The 21,696-nt window shown below is 36.4% G+C and overlaps 2 protein-coding genes across 2 annotated transcripts; one reads left to right on the top strand and one right to left on the bottom strand.

The window, feature by feature from the left end:
* Positions 1–13,219: 13,219 nt before the first annotated feature.
* LOC133862420 (GDSL esterase/lipase 4-like) lies at positions 13,220–15,158 on the top strand. The gene is made up of 5 exons (XM_062298227.1): positions 13,220–13,567; positions 13,646–13,767; positions 13,971–14,201; positions 14,294–14,549; positions 14,678–15,158. Exons 1-5 carry the CDS (start codon positions 13,291–13,293, stop codon positions 14,911–14,913), a joined length of 1,122 nt encoding a protein of 373 aa, XP_062154211.1. The 5' UTR covers positions 13,220–13,290; the 3' UTR covers positions 14,914–15,158.
* Positions 15,159–19,521: 4,363 nt separating this feature from the next.
* On the bottom strand, positions 19,522–21,425 carry LOC133863956 (GDSL esterase/lipase 1-like). The gene is made up of 5 exons (XM_062300126.1): positions 21,070–21,425; positions 20,864–20,985; positions 20,525–20,755; positions 20,178–20,421; positions 19,522–20,063 (listed from the first exon to the last, which is right to left on the bottom strand). Exons 1-5 carry the CDS (start codon positions 21,329–21,331, stop codon positions 19,825–19,827), a joined length of 1,098 nt encoding a protein of 365 aa, XP_062156110.1. The 5' UTR covers positions 21,332–21,425; the 3' UTR covers positions 19,522–19,824.
* Between the last annotated feature and the right edge of the window lie 271 nt (positions 21,426–21,696).

Raw genomic sequence — 21,696 nt, 5'->3', positions numbered from 1 at the left:
CAAATAAATAAATGCATCAGAAACTGAGACATCAGTTAAACATACATAAGATATCTGAAAGTTATAAAGCAATATACCTCTGAATCCTTTTAACCCCCCTTATTTTTTTTAAACAAAAACACACATGCTTTCAAAATAAAGAGAATAATGTTGATCAAGCATGTACCATAAACACAAACCTGACCTCAGGGAGAGAGGTTTGAGAACAAACATGATAGAAAAACAGCCGCTTGACGTGCTTTTACTATCATCCCTTATTTAATATCTGGCAGAATTTCCTCAAGACAACCCAAGAGGGAATATAGGATAGAAAAAAATTAAGAAAAAAAAAGGTTCCACGACAACATGCAAAGTATTAGATGTTCAAATAAAGTAAACTATGCAAGTGTACTTGTCATGCTCTAGGATTTAGGAACCAAAATCCTAGGCATGTGTGACCTTATCTACTAGGTAGGTCTGCTCCCCCTCGGGGAGTGAGTGTCCTCGTCCTTGTCCTGTCCTTCGTTTTTCAGCTGTAGTGCCAGAAATCTGACCAAATCTTGCACGAAAGAACTGGCTGAAAGTGTTCCTTCACCGGAGATTTCCCTTTCTACAGTTTTCTTGGCAATCCAAGTCTTTTTTGCCTGAGTAGGCTTATGCAGCTGTTGATGCTTTGGAACTTGATTTCTGGGCTGTGATTTAGGATGCTTTAAAGGAGGATACCTAGATTTGACATGACTACTAACTCCACATTGTTGACACATGGGAGTTTTAGGAGCCTGCCATTTTTTCTTCCTTTGAACTTACCGATGTGGGCAGTTAGGTCTGATGTGCCTTGGCTCATCACAGTGATGGCATGTGAGAGACTTTCTCCTGATAAGAAGCTTGGCAGGAGGCTTAGGGATGAAAGAAACTTCCACTTCCATTTTAGCTTTTCCCTTATCCACTTTTGGGGGTGGAGTATCGGGAATAACTGGCTTCACAAAAATGGTCTTGGAAGTAGAAGGAGTATCAAAAGAAGGAATATACCCGAGTCCGGTCTTGTCAGTTGGGCACTTCTGAATATAGAGCATGTGAGTGAGCTTCTCGTCTGAGACTCTCTCTAGTTGTAACTGTGTCTCCAATAGCCTTTCTTCTAACTCATTGATCTTTATGAGAATACAGGTCTTTTCAGTTCTGAGGCTGTTCAGCTCTAGCATCTGCTGCTTATATTTCTCCCTCAGCTTTAGAAACTCTACATATTGAAGTTGATAGGCTGACTGCATATCTTCTTCTTCACTGTTCTCAGAGTAGTAGGACTGAGAATCCTCCTTATCTTCATATGAGGCCACGAAGGCCAAGAATTTTTCTTCCACAAGAGCTTCTTCTTCTTTCTCAAACTCATCGCTGAGAGTTGCATTAAAGGCTTTCCCTCTTTATTTCTTCAAATTTGCACATTCAGTCTTGATGTGCCCAAAGCCTGAACATTCGAAGCACTGGGGACCCCTCGAATCTTTCTTTTCTGCTTCTTCTGTATCAATTGTGTGAGGAGCCCTTCTTAATCTGTCAAAGAACTTCTTCTTGAATTTATTATTCTTTATAAAGCGCTTGAAGTTCTTGGCTAACATTGCCACTGCATCTTCATCAACATCCGAGTCTTCGTCAAATGAGACTACGGATTTCTTCTTGGATGCCTTAGATGCTTTGAGGGCAATTGTCTTTGCCTTTCTGACCGGAGGTAAGGAGTATTCGTATGTCTAAAGAGATCCTACCAGCTCTTCAATCTTCATCTCCTCTAGATCTTTGCTTTCTGCTATTGTTGTTACTTTAATCTTGAAACGCTCAGGCAAAGATCTTAGTATCTTTCGGATGAGTTTTACATCCTAGATTTGCTTCCCAAGACTCATCATCTAGTTTCTTAGGTCGCTAATCTTAGTGTAGAACTCTTTGAATGTCTCATCTTCTAGCATCTTAATTTCTTCAAATTTAGAAATCAACATTTGAAGTTTGGCAGATTTTACTAGTTTTGTGCCTTCATATGTTGTTTCTAGAATTTGTCATGCATCTTTAGCAATTTCATAATTTGAAATTCTTGCGAATTCAGATGGTGAAAGTGCTTGACATAGTGCATGGAGAGCTTTATCATTGGATAGCCTTGCGCTTGTTTGAACAACAGTAATTTCATCTGTTTCTTCTGGTTTAATCTAACCAGTTTCAACAATTTTCCAGACGTCAATAGATTTTAAAAAGAAGCGTATTCAGGCTTTCCAATAGCCATAGTTCGTTCAATCAAAGGACGGAACAGAATTAAGATTTTCAGACATAATAAAAAATAGAAGTCAAAAGGATACACTCAAGAAATAAATCTAAAAACAGAGTGTACTAGGCTCTGATACCAATTGAAAATAATTTATTGACTTCTTAAACAAACCAAGTGTGTGTTTGTGTGCAAACAAATATCTAAGATGCGGAATTGAAATGACAAGATATTTGTTACGAAGTGGAAACTCTATGAAGAGAAAATAAATCACTCCGGGGCAGCCAAACCCAGGAAATATACTATCCAAAAACAAAGCTAGTTACAAGACACTCGTACTCACATAACCCTATGCAGTAGTCATACCTTTAACTCTGACGTGTAGCCCAACACGAACGCTTCCCAACCAGATCTTCCACCTAAAGGGGTTTTTGATGGATTCATTTACCTTAGGGCCGACCCCTAAGATAGACTTCACACAAACAACGAGCACACACCGGCAATGGCTTGAGAGCTAGCAGATCTTTGATTCCCCCTAAACACCCTCTCAAAGCACTATGGAATTCACCACCGAATTCTGTACAAATCACAGACCTAGAACCCCCTATTTATAGGCTTCAAGAGACCTTGAAAACTGCTGAAAATCAGACTTTGTCTGTCGACCTTCCGGACGTAAGTTTGCACCGTCCGGACGGGTTTCTGCGATATGCTTCAGAAACAATGCATATCTTATCCTTATCAAGTGTGCGTCCGGACGGCTTGACCGAGCGTTCGGATGGTCTTCATTGAAATCCTTTCCGCGTTCGAACAGAATTCTAGAGTTATCTGAATTACTGTATATCGTCCGGACGTGTTACCAAGTCGTTCGGACAGAATATTGAAATTTCCCAATTAGTGTCGATTTCTGAGAACAGACTTCTTGTAGAATAATAATTGACCGAGCGTCCGGACGGTGTGGCTCTGACGTCCAGACGTCGTAAATGTTTATCTATAGGACACTACGGGGCGTCCGGACGCCTTCAAAGGCTCGTCCAGACGGTTGCACAGGAACCAGTTCAATTGACTTGATTTTTGCACAGGACTTTTCATGGATAACTTCTAGAAGCTTGTGAACAGTAGATGCCTAAATATATGAAGATTCCAAATTGAAAACCGACTATCCTATTAAAATGCAACCATTACAAAAAGTGTTTTTGTTTTAACCAGAAGTAGCCAATAAAAATACTAACACTTTGTTTTCATGTTTCGACTGAGGGGAAAGTGTGGTTTTTAGTTGTTGTTCTGGAAGTCCCGATTGGGGCTTTGTTATGGATTTTTGTCTATATGGTAATTGGGTTATTGTTAGACATTTGATGTTCTTTTTAGTAGTTTGGATTTGTTGTTTTAGGGTTAGATTGAATGGGTGTTTGGATTAATTTTCTATTATGGTTTTTGAATTTGGTTGTGGTAGGTTGATTTGTATTTTGATGTTGATTTTTGGTAACTCTTGATGGATATGGCCGATCGGTTGTTAATGGGTTAATAAGCTTTTCCTTGTGGTTTGATGAGGGGCCATGGCAGTGTTGAATGAAGTGTTTTCGGAGAAGGATGGGCTGATTTGGAGGGACTTTGATGGAGTTTATGGCTATGGGCTTTGATCGAGCTGAAGGGTGATTTTGATGGGTATTTTGATGAAAATCCAAATCTGGTTTGTATTTGTAAATAGGATAATTATGTTAGTTTATGACTATTTGTTAGGGATTAAGTTTATTTATGTTTTAGGGTTGATGTTAGCTTAATTGGAGATGAACTTTGAGGGTTTGGTGTGGAGATACCGAATTGGTATTCTTGGAAGTTTGGTTTTAGGCTTTTGATAGTTGTTGATGTCTTGACCATTGATTAAGGTTGGTTTTAGAACTCTTGTATGTGGTGGCCTTGAATATGAGTTGAAATGAGAGATGTGTGGTATTGTATTGATGGACTTAATGTGGTGGAGGAGTCTCGGAGAAGGTAGTTTTGGTTATGTGACGGAGTTTTGGATTATACCCTAAAAGGAGTTGAGATAGATATTATTTTGTAAGTGGTTAAATGAACAAGATAATGACTAATATAAATTAAGGAGTAAAGGCAACATAGAGTAAGTAGCAAATAAAATATATTAACATAAAGAAAGAATAAACCCATGAATAGGTAAAGTGATTATATAAATGGATTATGGATTTAGGCTAATATAATTGAAGACGTTAAAATAACCTTTAAGTATAAGTCACTAAGGTTCTAGGTTGGAAAGACTTAATGGATTAGGTTTTAAGTGTTGTATGTTTATATGTATATAAGTACACATGTATATGTCTATGACTAAAATATGTGTGTGTGTGTGTGTTGTTAACTTAGTGAATGAATGACAAACTATAGAAAATGGTTAACATAGATGATGAGGTGCAACAATAATAAACATGATACAGTAGGAACCAAGAACCAATGGTAAACCTAATAATAGCTTAAGGTATCTAGTTAGCTTTACACGCGGGTTATGCGACGTGTGAGCACGTGGGTAGCTTTTGTGTCATAGAGTATAGAGTTCAATAGCATAGTCTAATGTTACTAATGTTTGCAGGATTGTGTCCGGATTTGAGACTTTAATTGGTTCTCCAATGTAAAGTTCAAGTAACTAGAACAAGGGGAGTATTCGAGTCAAGAATCCAATGCAGTCAAGGTGAGTATTCTACTCACTTAGAAAATATATATTTTTATATGTAATAGATTGATAAAAATATATATATTGTTTATGAAACCGAACCGACCATATGATGAATTATATGTTTTGAGATAATTTGATTAGTTTCGATTATGTTCAAATTATATCAATGATGTTTAAGAAATGTTGTATGAATGAAGAGTGTTGAATTGATTTAAAGTGTTTGAGTATGTTCTACGGTTGGGATTTAAATTATGCAAAATTGTTTGAGAATATGTCATTTTGAAATTGTTTAGGTTTTATAAAGCAACTATGTTTTGAATAATTTCAAAGTGTTTGATAAAATGTTGGATTTGTTTAGTTTTAAGAGAACATGATTTAGCAACTGCATGATTTTATAGCATGATACAGTAGTGAAATATATACTTGTCAAGCACAGAGCACAAAGCATAGAGCACAGAGCATGTAGTATAGAGCATACATCAACAGCAATAAAGCAGCAGTATACACAGTTAGACAACAGTTATCAACATCGTGGGGGACCCAAGCCCCAGTAGACCCATTTTCATGCATTTCATGTATAGCATTGTTTTATGAGTGATGTTTTTATGTTACGAGTAGGTTTTACTAGACGTGTTAGTATGCATAAGTGTCTTAAATGAAAAGCGCTTATGTATATTTCTATCAGATGGTCGCATGTGTTAAGATGTCATACATTGAACTTGAATGTACATGGATACATGACTGCCCAGGTGCGAGTAATGGCATGTCTATGAGTAAGAAGGTTGACAGCTATTGTTCTTCAAGAAAGACGTGTTAGCATAATTGAGTTTGACTCTAGTGCTCTCATGATCTACTGATGTTCAATGCACGAAGCTAAAATACGATTAGAGATGGTGTTGCTAGTGTTTTGTTGAATAATGTTATCCTACTATGGAAGAGTAAGATGCCATGTTTTATTGCTTAAGACTTATGTGTAGATGTGATATCTGTGATGGAGTGATTGTGAGCACATATGTCTGAGCCACCGTTGAAAAGTATTATTATAGAGGGGTCTATATGTAGAAACTTCCAAGCGGTAGATTTGAACTTCTACATATGCTCACAGCTATATAGTATGTTTTAAATGTTTTCTAGATAGTCAATATTTGTTGTATTAGCTATTGGTAAATTATGGCTGATATAGTACTCGCATGACTAAAAATAAAATAAAGGTCGGTTCTTTGTGAAAACTCAGTTAGTTTAATATCACTGAGGTCTTAATATATTTTATACTGAGGCGGTGGACTCATTCTTTCACCTATGCAGATGTGGATACCACCACAATCGTGCAGATGTTTCTTTGGCTGCAGGTACTTCGGTATAGTTGATGGTTTGGTAGCAATGTACTTGGGATATTATGACTGAAGCTCGCTGCAACGGTTGTAATTGTCAGACCACGGGTTGTCCATTATTTTTTGGTCTGGTATGGCTTGTGACGTTTGTGTCCCTTGTTCTTTGTAAAGCCATTATTGTGTTATTAAGACTCAAACAGATAGATGTTAAATGGCTCTTTGTTGTAATTAATTTGTGATAGATGTATAAGTTGTAATTTCCGCTATTCAGGTTTATGTTTTCCGCTGCATAGTTAAATATATATTACTCTGATTATCAGGTACATGTTATGGGGCATGTGCCATATGTTGGCTGAATGACACGTAGTCGTGCCACTATGATGACTCGTTTTGCGTTTGTATTAAAAAATTAAAAAAAAAAAAAAAAAAAAAAAAAGGTCGTCACAGTGCTTTTATTTCAGTTCGCGTAGTTACAGATAACACATTGGTGGCTTTTGAAACTTTGCACACCATGGATAATTGATTGAAAGGCAAGGAGGGGTTCATGGCTTTAAAACTATATATGAGCAAGGCATATGATCGGGTTGGGTAGGACTTTCTAGAAGCTATATTACGAAAGCTGGGATGCATAGCGGATAAGCCAAAATTGCTGATCTAGTCGGAGAACACTTACAAATAAAAGGAAAAACCAAAATAGAATGGGGAGAGTAGGAGCAGGGAGTAAAAAGGGAAAGTAAGAGTAAGAGGGAGCAGATTTACTCCTTCCTCCTCTCAAATTTGTTTTCTGAGAGTTTTTCTACAGGGTCGACTTGGAAGAAGGTCCCTTTTGATTATTTTGTTATACAATTATACTATATTTATATTTATAAATAACATATGGTTACTTATAGTTGTATAATATCTTATATAATATATACTATAGTTGCAAGTATATTAATGATATAATTATACACTATATAGGGTATACCAATTAAATTTTGTGACTTAATTTTTTTTTAAACACATAATTAATATTATAAATTAATTAGTTAGTGGCGTAGCAAAATTTAACATGTCACTAAATTTGTGACGTGTAAATCTGACACGTCACCAATTAGTGATATGTTAAAATGGCACGTCACTAATTAGTGGTGTGTCCGATTGGCACGTCACAAATTTAGTGACATGTTAAATTTCGCCACGTCACTAATTAGTGACCTGTTAAATTTCACCACATCACTAAAATTTCAATATACTTTTTAAAAAATTAAGTTAATATAAATTTTAGCAATCTGTCAATCTTTGACACTTCATTAATTATTTTAGTGATGTGCCACATTTTGACACGTTACTACATGGACATGATCATAAAAAAATAAGAAATGTCAAATTTTTTTTGTAGTGATCGCTAGCATAACGAAAAATTTTAAGCATACAAAATGCAGCCTTAATTAACAAAGTGAGATGAGATTGCGTCAAAATGGAAAAAGTAAGAGAACCTCGTGATTCTTTATTTGCCTCTTATCGAAGAAGGTTATCCAAGACTTGACAAATTTTCCCTTATCAAATCAAAGACTTAGACTTTTCTTCAACGTCTGAAAAAACAAAGGAAAACGATTCCTTTCCTTTCATGTGTTTAAACTTTTTTTGATCAAGTTTCGTGTCTCATAACCTTTGAACGATATTTTATAGAAAAATTACAATTCAGTCCTTCAAATTGTTAGTCGTTTTGCAAGTAGGCTTACGAACTACCAATGCTTGGACTCTGGCCCCCCAAACTACTAAAACGTTTCAAAAATACACATTTTGTCAAAATAAGCCTACAATACCTTTGCCCCGTGTCATTTTTCAATTAAAAATAAATAAATAAAAAATAAAAAATAAAGAACTAAATTTTTTATTTTTTTATAAAAAATGAAAATGGACAGCCACCCGCCTGGGGGTGGCTCGCAGAGGTGGCCTCGGCCACCCCCATCCACTAGGGGTAGCCGTGCGCCACCCTCCGACCCTTGGTGGGTCCTATGGGGTGGCCGTGAGCCACCCCAGAAGTGGTGCCGGCCACCTCTGGGGGGTGGCACTCACTTCCCAAACACCTATTTTTTTAAAAAAAAATAATAATAAAATTTTGGTTTGTTTAAGTTTTTTTTTAAAAAAATATATATTATTTTTATTAATTTTTAATGTAAAAATGACACTTGGCAGGGGTATTATTGGCATATTTTGAAAAAAATGAGCATTTTTGAAACATTTTGATAGTTTTGGAGTCAGAGTCTAAGCGTTGGTAGTTCGTGGGACTACTTACAAAACAACTAGCAATTTAGAGGGATAAACTGTAATGTTTCCATATTTTATAATCTTCAATATTAAAAACCATTACTATTCAATAGTAACATTTTTAAAAATAAAAAAAATGAAAGGAACAACTTTGTTACCTCAAAGTAATGAAATTCATGTCGAAAGGAATCGATAAAGAGAATCATTATAAGTAGTGTTAGATCGGGCCTTTGAGCATCTCTCCTAAAAATTAATTGGTGTTCAGCGATAATAATAGAATAATCTCATTTGATGATAATAAAATTTTTCATCCAGATTACCTTTTTCCCTTTTCCCGACATGTCACGGACAGGCGCACATATTCACCGGAAATTAAGTACCGGAATATTTTTCCTGACATTTTTTTTTTCTTCTCATTGGTAGCGCTTTCTCAATCCCGGAATAGGGTGTTATTTTAGTAGTGGAAACTCCCAATAGGGCCGTTATCTTCACCCTTATCCATTTGCTCTGATCGATACTAGAAATATTAGGCTAGGTTTAATTTCCAAATGATCCTTTGGTTCGTATCATAATACTGAACTATCTTTATCAAGTTTTATCTAATGTTGAGATTGTATGGTGATCCAATATACGAAACGACTACCCATCTTTAATTATAAAATACATTGAAACCCCACCTAGTGGTGCAAGAGTGCTCCCAATGGCTTTTGCATATCTCAATCTAGAATTGTTAACCAAAACCCACTTTATCTAGTTTAGCTAATGAATTTTAAAAAGCATCATATATTCGATTATCTGTTCTTAACTCTATTATCTAAATATGCTTTCTTTATATTTTTTTTATTACTTTTTTAATTATCGTATTTTTTTACTGTCATTTTTTTTTTCAAACGGTCATATTTGTCAACGGTCATTGTTTGTTAAAATGGTTATTTTTCTAATGCAAATTTTCCAGTCACATTTTCTCAAACGACCATTTATTCTAATTCTCACTATCCATTCCTCTAATTTCTCTTTTCAACAAACAAATTACAAATCAATCCATGATGTAGTAAAATTGATCAAAGTTTTTTAGTTGTTTTGGATTAATGAAATTTTATAGAAAGAAACACAAGTACAAAACATTGAATGAAAACTGGAACAAAAGCTACTTTCAGGATCTTAACCACAATATACAACTAGTAAGCAGCTATCTACCAAAGACCCTTAACACTCAATACAAAGCAAATCAAAATACAAAAAACTCACCTTATAAAATAGAAACAAATCAAAGCTAATAATCTCCGGCATACTACCTAAACTATCTAAAATTCAACCCCTAGATCAAAATAACAATAAATTCCCAAATCCCAAACAAACACCGACACCAAGGCATCTCCATATTCATTCTCAAAAAGAAAATTTTTTCTTTCCTTTCTCAACAACGAAACAATGTCAAACAAACCCTATTACCTTGTGCAAGCTATCAGGCCACTACAACGGAATCTTGTATCCATCGGTCGGTGGGATCAAACAGAGCAATGTCTCCTCCAGTAGAGGGCATTGGCGATCTCTGTAGAAGTTCATTTCCCTGCTTAGCTGTTTGTTCCACCTAGGGTCCTCGCAGGGCATGTGGCTTGAAAAATAATTTGACTTCTAATTTACGATGTGTGTGTGCAACGTGTAACAAAATATCAAAAGTGTAGAATTTAAATGAGACAATTAAGAGAAAAACCAATCTGGGGCAACCAAACCCAAGAAATTCACTATTTAGAAAACAAAGCTAGTACAAAGACAGTAACACTCACATTCCCGATGCAGTGATCGTATTTTACACTCTGACACGTAACCCAACGTGAACGTCTCCCAACCAAGTCACCTACTTGAAGGGGTTTTCAATGGATTCATTTACTTTATGGCTCATTCCTAAGATAGACTTCACACGAAACAACAACAACACACCGACAACAGCTTGAGAGCTACCGAGGAAATGAATTTTGTAAATAATACATGCCTAGAAGCCTCTATTTATAGGCTAAGAAGACCTAAAATGAGTTTGTCTCTGATTCTCTAGGCGGCGTCTGGACAGAAGCATAGAGCATCCAGACGGTCTTCTGTGCAATCGGCTTTCCATAACGTGCTTCACTCGTTTCCATATTAAGGCCGCATCCAGACGGTGTTGCTCTAGAATCCGGACGGTTGCACTCTGTCTGCACGTAATTGCCATAACAAGGATTACGTCCGGATAAGAAATTGCATGCATACTTTCTGCACGTAATTGCCATAACAAGGATTGCGTCCGGAGGGTGCTGCCCTGTCGTCCAGACAGATGCAGAAAGTATGCATGCAATTTCTTATCAAGGATCTCGGCATCCGGACGATGTTGCCTTGTCGTCCGGATAGGTGCAAGCTATCTTCCCAATCCTTGTCTGCAAAGGAAAGTTGAAATCTTTTCGAACTCTAAAAGGCGACCGAACATGTTCCCAAGATGTCCAGACGAATGCAACATTGAACTGTTCGAAGCTTCTCAACACTGACGGGTGTTCGGACGGAAACATAGGATCCTGACTTCTCTAAGTTGGAATCTGTATAGAATCTTCCTTGAACACTTGAAATAGCTTTTCTGAAATACTTTTGAAGACTCTGAAATATATGGTATCCCTGTTTATAACAGCATCATTACATGATAATGATTTTGTTAACAGAATACAGACAACAAAACTAACATGGTTCACGGACTATGCCAGGCAGACCTCCACAGTAGTGGATTGGGTCCCAAGCTCTAGCAACGCCACGAGGCGCTATCATTGGAGCGGATTGGCAGTGGATATGAGGAGCGCTTAGCAGCCCGAGGCAGTGAGCGAGTCGCCGAGGGGGTGAAAACGAGCAGGATGAAGAGGAAGACCAAGCCGAAGAACGCCGCAGAGACGAGGTCCAAGAGCCGCCATTGCCAAGGGCTTTGCTTTGATGTGGGCAAATTCAGGTGACCCATTTCTCTATTCTTGGATCTGATCAAATGGGCATTTGTGGGTCTGAATGATTTTAAGTGGGATTGTTAGGTTTTTTTGGATTAGATGACTCTTTGTTTTGGTGTGTGTTTTTGGTTGAGAGAGGATCGATCACATACAGAGATATTTGAAGTATTGGATTTCTAGGGTTACTATTTTTGGTATTTGAAAATAGTCAGAGATAGAGAGAAGATGGGGAAAGAAAAGGAGCTCAACGCTATAGATAGAGACAGAGAGACGCAAAGATGACAGAAAGAAGCGGGAGAGAAGATGAGAAAAAGGGAAAGGTGGAGGGAAAAAGGAAAAAAAAAAAAAAAAAGGGTTTAAATAGGGTATTGGTACCTGTGGTTTATTTTTTAATTTTTTAATTTTTTGTCCCCTGTGCTTCAATTTTTATTACAGATGGTACCTGGGCTATGGAAATAGACGGAGATGGTACTTCCATCTAAATTTCTGTCTAAAAACTAACGGTTATCCACGTGTCTACTCTCAGATGTTGACACGTGTCATATGCATTAAAAAACTGAAAATAAAAAGCTTAAAAAATTAATGAAACTTGAAAATTTGAAAATAATAAAAACTTTTCTAAAGAAAAGTATTAAAAACCTTTTTTTAAAAGAAAAAAAAAAAAAGAGGAGGGATGACTGAGCCACTCCCTTGCCTAGTTTGGAAGTTGTTGAACCATCCTCATGGCCCATGGCAGTGGTTCGGTCACCTCAAGGGTCAAAGAAAAAAAAATTGAGGGGGTTTGGCCACCCCAAGGGCAAAAAAAAAAAAAAAAAGAGTTTGGCCCTTAGGGGTGGCCGAATGACCTCCATGGGCCACGTGGTAGTTTGGCCACCCCTAGACCGACCGAAAAGGAAGTGGTTGAATCACCCCATGACCCTTGGAGATGGTACGGCTACCTCCAAGAGCCAAATTTTGTACCACTGTTCTAAAGGTACAAGTGTACCCCAAAATAGTGTGGCCGAACTACCCCATGAATAGAACAACTCATATTAAGTATTAGATGAGTAATAAAGGCCCCGTTTGAAAACCCCTTACCCTTCCTTCCCCTTGGGTTTTTTTTTTTTTGAATGATTGAAAAATAAAATTGATGTGATATGAAGTTAAAATAATTTATATGAAAAAGTGAAAAAAAATATATATATATATATATATATATTTGTATTGTAGTGAGTTTTTATTTAAAAAGTAATAAAAAAAAGTATTGATGAGATATAAAAAGTGAAAAAAGTTAAGAATATTTTGAAGTTGATGTTTTCTTGAAAAAAAAAAAAGTGAAAGGAAGGGGAGGAGAAGGGAAAATGGTTTTCAAACGGTGCCAAAGTATATGATAAATAAAAGACTATAAATGCTAGCTTCTCCATCAGATGATGAGTAAGCTAGGCCAGTCAGCAATTCAACTCAAGTACGTGTTTAATCGTGTTCTATATATAAACTCAGCATACTTTTCAAGATAGATATTATTTTTATATTTTCACGTGTTTGAAAATATGTAAGGAGAATGGAAATATGGGTTTCTAAGCTACTGTGTACCACACATAAGTTCAACACTTGAAGACGAAAAGCACAGGGGTCCACCGTAGTTTGTCCTTAATTTGTTGTTTGGACAAGTTTGAACATATCAATGCACTACTGATTTTTTAAGAGAGAACGCAGAGAATGATATAATATTGAAGGACTAAAATGGGACAAGTTGATCAACTTCTAGAAAACGTTTGACTATATATGTAACTATAAAGATGCCATCCTGTTCCTAGCTTGAATCATCACCAAATATCAGCCTGATTACGCCCATACGCAGCCCCGAACGAGAATAAAATGGCGACGCCCACAAAGCTATACACCTTCTGTTATGTGCTACTGGCTTCCTTCTTTGTTTTATCGGCATCTCTTCAGTTGGATGGCGGTAACATATGCCTGCGGGAAAAGCATGCTTCCTTATTCATCTTTGGGGACTCGTTATTTGATGCTGGAAACAATAACTATATCAACACTACTAGCGATTTCCAGGCAAATTTTGGCCCTTACGGTGAAACCTTCTTTAGGTACCCAACCGGTAGATTTTCCGATGGCCGTCTAATCCATGATTTCATTGGTAAGATATTGATACGTACGTCTCGTTTTCTTTAATATCTTGATTATCGCTAAATTGACTGTTAAAGCTTTGTTGCAGCTGAGTATGCAAAGTTGCCGTTAATCACACCGTATCTGCATCCTGGTTATCATCGTTATATTGATGGGGCAAACTTCGCATCAGCGGGAGCTGGTGTTCTTGTTGAAACTCACCAAGGATCGGTATGTGATCTTTCACATTAGCAATGGCTCCTTATATCAGTAGACGAGTTGTTCTACCAACATAGAGCTCAGATTCCAAATCCTTGCATAGACCTCATGACTTGCTTTTAGTTATTCTTCAACAATATATATATATATATATATATATGATGTGTGCTAACAAGTCCATTGATATTTCCTGAAATAGATTTCTTTCCCCACAGGTGATAGACCTACAGACTCAACTAAGTTTTTTCAAGAACTTGGCTAGGCAGTTTAGGAAAAAACTAGGCGACGCAGAAGCCAAGACATTTTTGGGCAGAGCAGTTTACTTAATTAACATTGGAGCCAACGATTATTCAATCCCTTTTACTACGAACTCCAGTGTGCTTCAATCCATTTCTCAAGAAGAATTTGTTGATATGGTGATCGGCAACTTGACAATTGTGATCAAAGTAACAAAAATTATCCCCATTCAACAAAATTATTACGAAATTATTTTCTTTTTTCATTCCATCTTAGTTATAATCGCATCTTGATGTGCTAGGAAATATATAAGAAAGGAGGAAGGAAATTCGGGTTTCTGAGCATGCCGCCATTGGGTTGCTTACCATTCACGAGAGCACTGAAAGCGGGAAATACTGGTACATGCCTAGATGGAATGACAGCACTGGCAAAACTGCATAATAAAGCACTTCCTAAAGTCCTCCAGAAGCTAGAGCGTCAGCTCAATGGATTCAGATATTCAATTGCCGATGGGTACACTGCTTTTAGTGAAAGAATAAATAACCCTTCAAAATATGGTATGTCATGCCCATTTTTGTTGTACCAAATAAATCCCTTCATGATTAGTATTTTTTTTCTTTTTTTCTTTTACATCGATTCTAATGTTAAAGACTAATATTATCTTTGCTGTAATTATGTTGTGAAGGGTTCAAGGAAGGAAAGATTGCATGCTGTGGAAGCGGTCCATACAGAGGAATACTGAGTTGTGGTGGAAAGAGGTCAGTGAAAGGGTATGAATTATGTGAGAATGCTAGTGAATATGTGTTCTTTGACTTTGGCCATCCGTCCGAAAGGGCAAACCAGCAGTTCGCTAAGCTAATGTGGAGCGGAACTCCCAATGTTACTGCACCTTACAATCTCAAAGCTCTGTTTGAACACTGACTAATGTAGATTTGATAAACTACATGAAAATACATGTTATCGTTAAAAAAAAATGAGGAAGAAAAAAAGGTATGGATGGATGGATCACACCAACAAACTGAATTTAATAAATATGTTGAGTATTTCAAATTCCCTCACATCTGACTCCCAACGTTTGGAATGTACACTGAATATTTTGGACGTAGATATTTGTGTTGTATTTCGTTAATTTATTCAGGTAATGCATTGATGTTTTGTTCTGTACGTATTTGTTCTGTATTTCATATATTCAGGTAATGCCTTGAATGTAACAATCACTACAAAAAAATAAAAGTAAATTCTGGACGGTTTAAAACCGTCCAGAAATACAGAAAAACCGTTTGAAATCAATTCCAGACGGTTTTAATGAATTTCTTGACGATTTGGGCAAAATCGTCCGGAATTCCAAACAGTTTGGCCCAAATCGCCCAGACTTCAATTTTTATTTTTATTTTTTTAAGATTTTTTTTTTTCCTGTTTCGATTTAATTAATATCCAGAATTTCTCTTGTTCCTTCTTTTCTTTTCTTTTTTCTTTTTTTTTTTTTTTCTTCTTCTTCGCCCGCATGCTCTGTTTCTGCCCTTGCCAGAAACTTCTTTTATTTTTTTTTCTCCCTCTCCAGAAACTTCTTCAAGGGCCAGCAAAATCTTCCCCTTCCTCCCCAAATGAAATCCAACCCCAAATTAAAATCGATCCGGACTCCCCGGCAAGACCCCAAAATTAACCCTTCATCTCCGTCACCGACAAAGAGGACCAAAAATCACCAACTCCAGCAACCAACAAAAAGGAGCAAAAATCACTATAAAAAAGGACCAAAAATCATCAAAAAGGAGGCCTCCTCCGTCGCCGGATCTCCTCCCTCTCTCGATCCTTGATCTCTGCTTCTCTAAGTCGCTCGATCTCCCAGGCTGGGTGGTGGCGATGAGTCGTGCGGCCAGGTAGGTGGGGGTGAGTGGTCCGATCGATCGTCCTGTACGTGGAAAAATAAAGAAGAAGCAAACAACAAAATAAGATCAAAAGATAGTGACAAGGATCAGAGAGACGAGAGAGAGAAGAGTTTTTTGGGGAGAATAGAGTTTTGGGGGAAGAATAAGAACGAGAGATCAGAGAGAGCTAGAGAGAGAGAGAGAGAGATCGATGGTTCTGATTTTGGTTGGGAAATAAATCTGACGGACGTGATGAAATAAGTGGTCCTCACGCGGATTGATGACATGGCATGGGAAAAAAAAATTTCAGAAGGTTTGGTAAAAAGCGTCCATAAAATTCTAGACGGTTTTAACTAAACCGTCTGGAAATAAAATTTACCTACGGTTTTAAAAAAACCTCCTATAAATTTATAGACGGTTTAGTTAAAACTATCTGGTATTTTATGGACGGTTTAATCAAACCGTCCATAATAAATTTTTTCCAGACGGTTTCAAAAAAACTGTTTGCAAATTTTATTTTCTAGACAGTTTTAGAAACCGTCTAGAAAAAAGCCGTCCATAAATGCCTTTTTTTTTGTAGTGAATAAGATTAAGGCCTCTTTTGGTACGCGGAATAAATATTCCATTAGGAAAATGAATAGTTATTTTCGAGAAAGAAGAAGGGTCGAATGGAATGGTAATTCAAATTCCTTAGTTTTGTGACAACACATATACTACAATTAGAATTTAACCAAAATTATTAAAAAAAAAAAAAAACTCATATAATTTCTTATTTTTCTAAAAAACTCAAATCTTACAAAAATAAAAAAATAAAAAAATATGAAGAAGTTCAATCTGTGTGTGGCCAGCCACCTAAAGCAAACCCTAGGGTGGTGCCATCGGGGTGGCCAAGACCACCCCCAACAACCATCGGGGTGGCCGCAACCACCCCTAGAAGGATTTGGGGGTGTCACGGCCACCTCAATGCGTATGGAAGGTGGCCAAGCAACCCACGATCTGCATCGGGGGTGGTCTTGGCCACCCTCAATGGCACCAAGGGTGGCCGCACCACCTGTAGTGGGCCTCGCGGGTCCACCACGAGCACTCCATAGTTGGTGGGACCAACCCCAAGGTTTGCTGTGGGTGGCCGGCCACCCATTACGGTGTTCAGCCACCCACAAATCTAACTAGTTCTTTAATTTATTTTTTTAATTTTTTTTAATTTTTTTTTTTAAAAAAAAAAAAAAGAAAATGAAGGCGAATTATGATTTTTTATTTTATTTTATTTTTTTTTAAAAAAAGGTTGTTTATTCTCTCAGGAATAACTATTCATCTTTTCTCTTTTTTTTTTTTTCTTTTTTTTTTTTAGTAATAGTTATTCTTCTTCTTTTTAAGGGAATAGTTATTCTCATTAAATAGCTATTCATATGAATAGATCATTTCCAATTACATTGGAAATGAATTTGAAGGAAACAAAAGTTGGAAATACATCTAGAAAATTTTCTAGAGGCAGCCAATCTTGCAACGAAATAGGCGTAGAAGTTGGTACTTTTGATGATTTTCCTAACTTTCTAAGAAAAGGAAGTTGAGAGTAGGGATAAAGCAAAATAATAATAATAATAATAATAATAGGAGAGATATGCCTGTCAAAGGAGAGGTTTGGGTAGAGATGAAAATGCGGGCGGATAAGAATCGTCCGCATTCACTATCCGCATCTATCCGCTATTCACATATGTAGATAGCGGTTTTAGAGTATCTGGATGCGGTTAATACCCTTTAATATTTACTTAAATTCACTAAAATGACATCATTTTGGTTTTACTCATATGCAGATAGCAGTTTTCCAATTGTTTCTTTTCTTTTACCAATTATAAATAAATGATAATGAAAGTTAAATAATGTATGATATGGAAATTTCATGGCAAAATAATTAGTAAGTGTGATCTGAATAAAAGTGTTCAATTATAGATAATGTCTTTTTGTTTTTACTAGAAACAGGAATTACAATTTCAAGACCCAAAACACCCATTTACCTCAAATGCGGATAGGGGATAATAACGATATTTAATAACCACGATAACCGCACAAATGCAGATAATAATCGCATGATGCGGATACCTAAAGTTGATAACCGCATTATACGGATGCAGATGCACATATTGTTAATAACCTCATCTGCATTTTTACCCCTAGGTATGGGTAGTTGAAAGCAAGAATGACCAAATGAGACTCTCCTTAAAAAATGAGCTCATGTAAATTAATAGAGGAAGGCAGCTAGTTTGATAGCGAGTAGGGCTGCCAAATTAAGCCTCACAGGGAGGCCGGCTTCAAAGACAACTTTGATGGTAAGACCAAAGGAGTTACAGCAGGCAACTACTTGCACCGAAAAAGAGTACTCTCGAATAAGCGTGTCAAAATTAGTCTCAAGAACTTTTGAAGGAGTCCATATATCGATATTCATGCATAGTAGTGTTCAAGAGAGTTTCTTGATAGTTTTGGCTTAGGCTAAAGCATCCAGGATTATGCCTTCATAGTAAACTTTATTACCACTGAACAAAGCAAAGATTTGGAACAAATGGCAGTCTTCCTCAACAATATTCAAGATTTTTCCATGCTGGAGAATCAGATTGGTCTTGAAGTGCCTTTCATTGTTGACAAAAAGTATTTACACGTTTGCTAGTCACCCTTGTTGACCAAATACATGAGATGGAGACAAAATATGATTTAAACATATCATTAGATCATCATAATCATAAAATAGGCATATCTTATCAGCAAGTAAGAATTATTCAAAACTAAACGCCAAATGAGCTTGGACTTTTCACATTAACAAACAGCTTATTTTACTTTTCACCAAAAAATGTAAACCTCATCCATTCTTATCTTTATATCATGACATTATCTCACTTTTACCTCATATCAATCCATTTATTTGTTTTTTTTTTTTTTTTTCTAAACAAAAAAAATCAACCCACCTTTTTGCCAAGAAAAGTCCAAGTGGCATTTTCCTGCTCAAGCTTCAACGCAATTATTCTGACTATGTAAATTGTGCTCTCCTCAAAAGTAAGCAATAATTTCAAAAAAGAAGCGATATATGTGAAAGACATTTCCCTGTTTTTTGGTTTTGGTGATTTAGCCACTATATGCGGCTCTTTTCTTGATTTTTGCTTAATATGTAGAGGCCCGAGTCTCTTATGGTTTTTTGGGATTGTTATTGGACCCATTGTCTATTTTCTGTTTACAATATTCATCCTTTGCTTATTCCATTTCGATTTGTATGTTGTTAGGAAACCAACCCGTTTATGCACTTTTTATCCTTTGTGTACCTTTGTCCTTTGTTTACTTTTTGTCGTTAATATAACATTTTAAAGAAATAATACACATACGTCTTTTATACATTTTTTACACATCTTCAAATAACTAAATTTTAAATCTATTGTTGAATTTGTAGGATCCAATGTACTGTGTCTTATAAATTCAATAATGTATTTGAAAATAATATATATATATATATATATATATATATATATATATATATATATGGGATGTATTTATATTAGTTCTCAAACATTTTTTAAATATTGAGCGTTCATGATTATCCGACAATCCTCACACAGCCATTTTAATGAAAATGGCATATTTCAGTCCGATCCTCATGCCATTGAAAATTCTGTACTAGTCGATCTTTTCTTTCCCTAGCCTGCTGGTTTCCCTTATTTGAAAAAGAAATGATACACTGTTTTCCATGCAACATATTCGAAGCCAATAACCGTAGGTAAATTGATTTGGAATGAGGGAAAAGAAAATTTAAAGAATTTGAAGAGAATATGAGAGCAGTGGATCGACAAAAATTGGAAACCTTGAAGCATTTCACCAGAGTGTAGATATCATGAGAAACTGAAATAGAATTAGAACAACCGGCCAATCCTTATTACTTTAATGCATCTTCCAAAATACTCAGCTTGTGAGGTAATTAATTAATCTCCCTTCACTTTTGTTCAATCAGTGCTTTTAGATTGTAAGGCCACGTGACATTAAGATTCCCATTCCAGAAAAGCTTGGCCAGTTGCTGGTTGGCCCTTTCAGTGGGATGAGCAGAGTCAAAAAACAGATATTCACTGGTGTTCCCACATAATTCATACTCTTTCACTGATTTCTTCCCTCCACAACTTGGAATTCCTCTGTATGGACCAGTTCCACAACATGCCATCTTCCCTTCCTTGAAACCTTCATAGAATAGGTAATTACAAATGTTATATTAGTCTATGATAGAAAACAAAAAAGTCTTGGTAAATTACAATAATAAAGCATAATATGAATTATGAAAATGGCTAGACATACCATATTTTAAAGGGTCATTCATTCTTTCTGTAATAAAACTGTAGAAATCGATATATGAATATTTGAATCCTTTCAGCTGGCTCGTGAGGATTTGCAGGGCATGAGAAACTGCTTTATTGTGCCATTTAACCAGTGCTATAATTTCCTCACTATTTTCTGGTGTGAGTGCTTTCGTATATGGAAGATAACCCAGCGGTGCCAAGCTTAGAAACCCAAATTTCCTTCCTCCTTTCCTATGTATTTCCTGACTCATCAAAGAATAGTTAATTACAAAACATATTAAAAATAATCCAAATCTATCAATTTTGTTTTAAATTGTGGATTAATTCAGCATTTACTGTTATTACTTTGATCACAGTTGTCAAGTTGCCAATCACCATATCTGCATATTCTTCATGAGAGTAGGATTGAAGCACGCTGGAGTTTGTAGTGAAAGGGGCTAAATAATCGTTGCTTCCAATGCTAAATAAGTAAATAGCTTTGGACAACAATTTCTTGGCTTGTGCTTCACCTATTTTTCGCTTCAACAGCGTGTCCACCTTCTTGAAATAACTGAGTTGAGTGTGTAGGTCTATCACCTGATAAGGACGGAGATCGACCAAAAAAAAAAAAAAGTGCAAATATAATCAACTAATGCCCTGCCATCAAGTGAAAATACTTGATCAGATATACAAAAATACACGTACAAATCCTCGACGAGTTTCGACGAGAGCACCAGCTCCTGCTGATGCAAAGTTAGCCCCATCAGTATATCGAGCATAACCAGGATGTAGATAGGGTGGAATCAATGGCAACTTTGCATACTCAGCTGCAACGATGTTTCAAAAGTCAATATATTGTGCATCAATTCAGTTCCCAAAGAAAGAAACCCATTATAAGTACTGTATCTTACCTATGAAATCTGGAATGACACGGCCATCAGAAGGTCTCCCAGTGGGGTACTTAAAGAAGTTTTCACCATAAGGCCAAACATTTGCCTGGAAATCAGTGGTCGTGTTGATATAGTTGTTGTTTCCGACATCAAATAATGAATCTCCGAAAATGAACAAGGCAACATGTTCCTCCGGCAGGCAGATGTCCCCAAGGCATTGGGTTGGGATAATAAGGCTTGCACAAAAAACCAAGATACAGAAACGGAACCTTAAACCGGCCATTATGTTAAATCCTCTGCTAATTTGTCATTAATTAGTTGCAAGTGTCATTTATAGGCTGCTTTGTGCTTCCTGGTGAGGAAAAATCAAATGTAAATCGCTCGAGTACTTGAAGTTTCAGCACAGGATACGATAATTACATTTCGGTTGCGTGTGTGAGCTAATCGCATACGTATGTACGTTCAAGATTGAATAATGGGGTCAACAATTACACAAAATGAGTACTCTGACCTGATCATTAAACGTGTTGTACTAAATAATGATGTTTTTGGCTCTACGTATTCAATAAGTTGGTCGTAAGGGGGAAAACGTCTGGTCCGTTTGTTTTCTTGACTTCCGTTTCCAATTTTTTTTTTCTCTAATTAATT

This window comes from Alnus glutinosa, chromosome 3 (genome assembly GCF_958979055.1).
Source record: "Alnus glutinosa chromosome 3, dhAlnGlut1.1, whole genome shotgun sequence".
NCBI lineage: Eukaryota > Viridiplantae > Streptophyta > Magnoliopsida > Fagales > Betulaceae > Alnus > Alnus glutinosa.
The sequence above is the reverse complement of the archived record's forward strand: the minus strand, read 5'-3'. Positions and strand labels throughout refer to the sequence as shown.

Excerpts from the sequence above, each read along its gene's own strand:
- LOC133862420 (XM_062298227.1), top strand. The coding sequence starts at position 13,291 with ATGGCGACGCCCACAAAGCTATACACCTTCTGTTATGTGCTACTGGCT. Across the intron at positions 14,202-14,293 it reads ACTTGACAATTGTGATCAAA|GAAATATATAAGAAAGGAGG; the intron begins GTAACAAAAATT and ends TTGATGTGCTAG. Across the intron at positions 14,550-14,677 it reads AAATAACCCTTCAAAATATG|GGTTCAAGGAAGGAAAGATT; the intron begins GTATGTCATGCC and ends TATGTTGTGAAG.
- LOC133863956 (XM_062300126.1), bottom strand. The coding sequence starts at position 21,331 with ATGGCCGGTTTAAGGTTCCGTTTCTGTATCTTGGTTTTTTGTGCAAGC. Across the intron at positions 20,422-20,524 it reads ACTTGACAACTGTGATCAAA|GAAATACATAGGAAAGGAGG; the intron begins GTAATAACAGTA and ends TTGATGAGTCAG. Across the intron at positions 20,064-20,177 it reads GAATGACCCTTTAAAATATG|GTTTCAAGGAAGGGAAGATG; the intron begins GTATGTCTAGCC and ends TATTCTATGAAG.